Source organism: Equus asinus, chromosome 7, assembly GCF_041296235.1.
Source record: "Equus asinus isolate D_3611 breed Donkey chromosome 7, EquAss-T2T_v2, whole genome shotgun sequence".
Taxonomy (NCBI): Eukaryota; Metazoa; Chordata; class Mammalia; order Perissodactyla; family Equidae; genus Equus; species Equus asinus.
Genome location: NC_091796.1, coordinates 300,307 through 303,360, shown reverse-complemented (window position 1 = coordinate 303,360; position 3,054 = coordinate 300,307). Strand labels below are relative to the sequence as shown.

The 3,054-nt window shown below is 49.4% G+C and overlaps 1 protein-coding gene across 5 annotated transcripts in view; it reads right to left on the bottom strand.

The window, feature by feature from the left end:
* Positions 1–142: 142 nt before the first annotated feature.
* The window catches only part of TXNL4A (thioredoxin like 4A), a 28,050-nt gene continuing 25,138 nt past the window's right edge, over positions 143–3,054 (bottom strand). For all 5 annotated transcript variants that reach the window (XM_014832206.3, XM_044744000.2, XM_044744006.2 and 2 more), the window contains exon 4: positions 143–568. In XM_014832206.3, coding sequence (XP_014687692.1) covers positions 397–568 — 172 coding nt within the window. In that variant the 3' untranslated portion in view covers positions 143–396. The remainder of the gene's footprint in view (positions 569–3,054) is intronic.

Here is a 3,054-nt window from a genome sequence, read left to right as displayed (position 1 = left end):
AGATACCACTGCCAAGTGCGCAAGACACCGTAGCCCAGAGGACATGCACCGCAACTTCACTTCAATGGTAAAGATGAAAATTAAGTTTTGACGACCAAACTCAGTGATCTATACATCAAGTTTCTCAAGAAATAACCGACTATGACTGCTCACCACCATGTATTTTATTTATCTCAGCTAGATATTTACAGATATTTGCTAACACAGAAAGGCGATGGCTGGGCAGAGGGAAAGCTGAGGCCGTGCTGCCCTCACAGCAAAGACGCTCCAGCAACTTGAGCTTCGCGTACTTTCCCCAAACGCTTCCTTTGTCAAAGGCTTTAGGTCATTTAATGTATTTCCAAGTGAAAACGACCCTGTGACATTTACATACAGCAGTGGGACTGGGACGGGAGCTCAGTATCTGTACTTGGTGGAATAGTCCTTGGGAGACACAACCAGCCCACGACCTTTCCGGGCGCCTCGGTACACGGTCTCGATGATGTCAATCATCTCCTGCTTGTCCTCCATGGCCCAGTTGATCTTGTTGTTGTTGCCAGTGCCCAGGTCAATCATGATGTGCTTGTTCCTGCCAAGAGCAAAGGTGTCAACGCTCTCAAAAATCCTTCTAAAAAAGAACTCCATGAAAAACACCTTATGTTCCCCACTGTTACAATCCTTTTAAAACAGCACTGAAGACAAGGACACACACAATCAACCGGACACACCATGACTGGGGAGAAGACCGGAAACAGCCTTATTAAACAAAACACCACAATACAATGCCCACAGCTTTCTGTATGTTCGGTACTTCCTTAGGACCAATATCCTACAGAGCAATTGAAGGGTCAAAGGGCACAGTTTTAGTCACTTGGAAAGCCAAGTTGTTTTCCAGAGGGTTGTACTAATTTACCTGAAAAAAGCAGTGTCTGAGTTTTCACAGTGCTCTTGTGAGCACTTAGTGTAAATTTTTTTATGAGGAAGATTAGCTCTGAGATAACTGCTGCCATTCCTCCTTTTTGTTGAGGAAGAGTGGCCCTGAACCAACATCCGTGCCCATCTTCCTCTACTTTATACGTGGGACGCCTGCCACAGCATGGCTTGCCAAGTGGTGCCATGTCCACACCTGGGATCCGAACTGGTGAACCCCAGGCCGCTGAAGCAGAACATGCGCACTTAACCGCTGTGCCACCTGGCCGGCCCTACTAAGTGTGAAATGAATATGATATTCTGCATTTCTATGATTAGGGAAGTAGATGGTTCTTTATAAATTCATCTTTCAAGAGGCTACTTTTTAAAATGAATTTATATGTGCACTTTATAAAATAAAAATATTAACCCTCTTGTACCTGCTGCACTTATTTTTCCTGTTTTGTTGCACATCGATTTTTATTAGTGTTTAACTTTTCACTTCTACAAGAGTGTACATTTGACTTCAATCCACTATTCCACAGAAAGCCCTTCATCCCAAAATCTCCAGTTTGGCCTCCTTTCAACCAGAGTGAGCTTCCAAAAGGCAAATTTCATGTTACTCTTCTGCTGCAAACATTCTCTTCAAGGATAACATTCCAAGTCCTCACACTGGCCCAGGAATCCGGGGATCTGGAGGCTGCCTCGCTCTCTCCCTCACCTTCTACCCCTCCCCCGCCCCACCTCTAGTCAGTCATTCACCTTCTTGCGGGTCCTGAAACATGATATGCTGTTGTGCATCTATGTCCTCGTCCACGTGTCTGCCCCTGGTGGAATGCACATGGCTCGTTCTGAACTTACCCCGGCCATCCTTTAAGCACTCCTGCCACCCTATTTGATTCAGTATTTCTGCCTCTACATACCTGTCCTCTTGCATGTCCCCTTCCCCTTTGCTAATTTACTGCGATAGCAGGAACCCTGTCTTCCTGGACTTAATGTCCCAGCACTAGACCACAAAACCTGGCAGGACTCAACAGATATACTTGGTGAATAAATTAACTAAGGCACTGATAGAAAAGACCTCGATTGCTTGAACAGCTGTGGACTTTACGAACACGGCTGGTGAGGGCTTGGAAGGAAGTGGGGAGTGCAGGAAGGGATCTCTGCCACACAGCGCCAGAACATCATGACAACATGCCCTGAGTGGAAGCAGAGGCGGTAACTGACGAACTTGGATGTGCAGCTGAAGAAACACCAGGCAGAGTCCTGATGGTGCTGCCTGGTTTCTTGCTGCCACTCACACTGAAACAAAGAGAGACAAACTGGTGTAAGAACTGTCACAAAAAAAGAATTCTCAGCCTCTCCAGGTGGCAAAAGATGCTGAAATCAGAAATGGCTGCTGGAGGCCTGCCACAGAGAAAAGGAAGGGCCATGGGACCTTCTGCTGAAACTGAGGACAGATCTAACGGTTAGGAGACTCAGTCATAAGAGAGGAAAGATGTGCCTCACAGATCCTCCCCAGGAAGCTGCGGTCAGGCACAGGGCATCCCCAGCGCCCAGGAGAGAAGCACTGCCAGCTTGGGCTGAGAGGGCAGAGAACGCAGTAAAAGGAGCTGATGGGAGCCCAAGTGCTTCTGGCAGGAAGTAGGATGAAAAACGACCTAGGTGCAGGTATTGTAGAGGCTGAGCAAAATGGTGGGGTGAGCTGACCCAGGACTCTCTCCCCTCCAAAATACAACCAAAGAAATGGAAAAACTGAATTCTCAACCAGTGACCCCTAATGCCGAGACTGTCAGAGACCTACAGAGTAAGAAGACAGAAAACGGAGAGGCTGGAGCCGCCCTCAGAGGAGCTGGAGCGGGGTAGGAGAGAACTTGCTCCCTCCCCGAGAGACTGGGATCGCTGCGCGGGTGCGGGAAGGAGCGGGGGAGGGGCCGCGCGACTGGGGGATCATCCAGGACTCCCGCCACTGGTGCAGTGGAAACCCGCTGACGGGGGAAAGCTTCCGTGCGCGGGGACCCCATAAACCCAGGGCCCCGGGAGACCAGAGAACAGAACTGATCCAAATCCAGATCGGTGTGCCAGAGAAACCCCCTCTCCCCTCGGGCAAACCGCGCTGGGCGCCGCCATCTTGCCCGAAGGCAGAGAGCTCAGAACGCCGGCTCT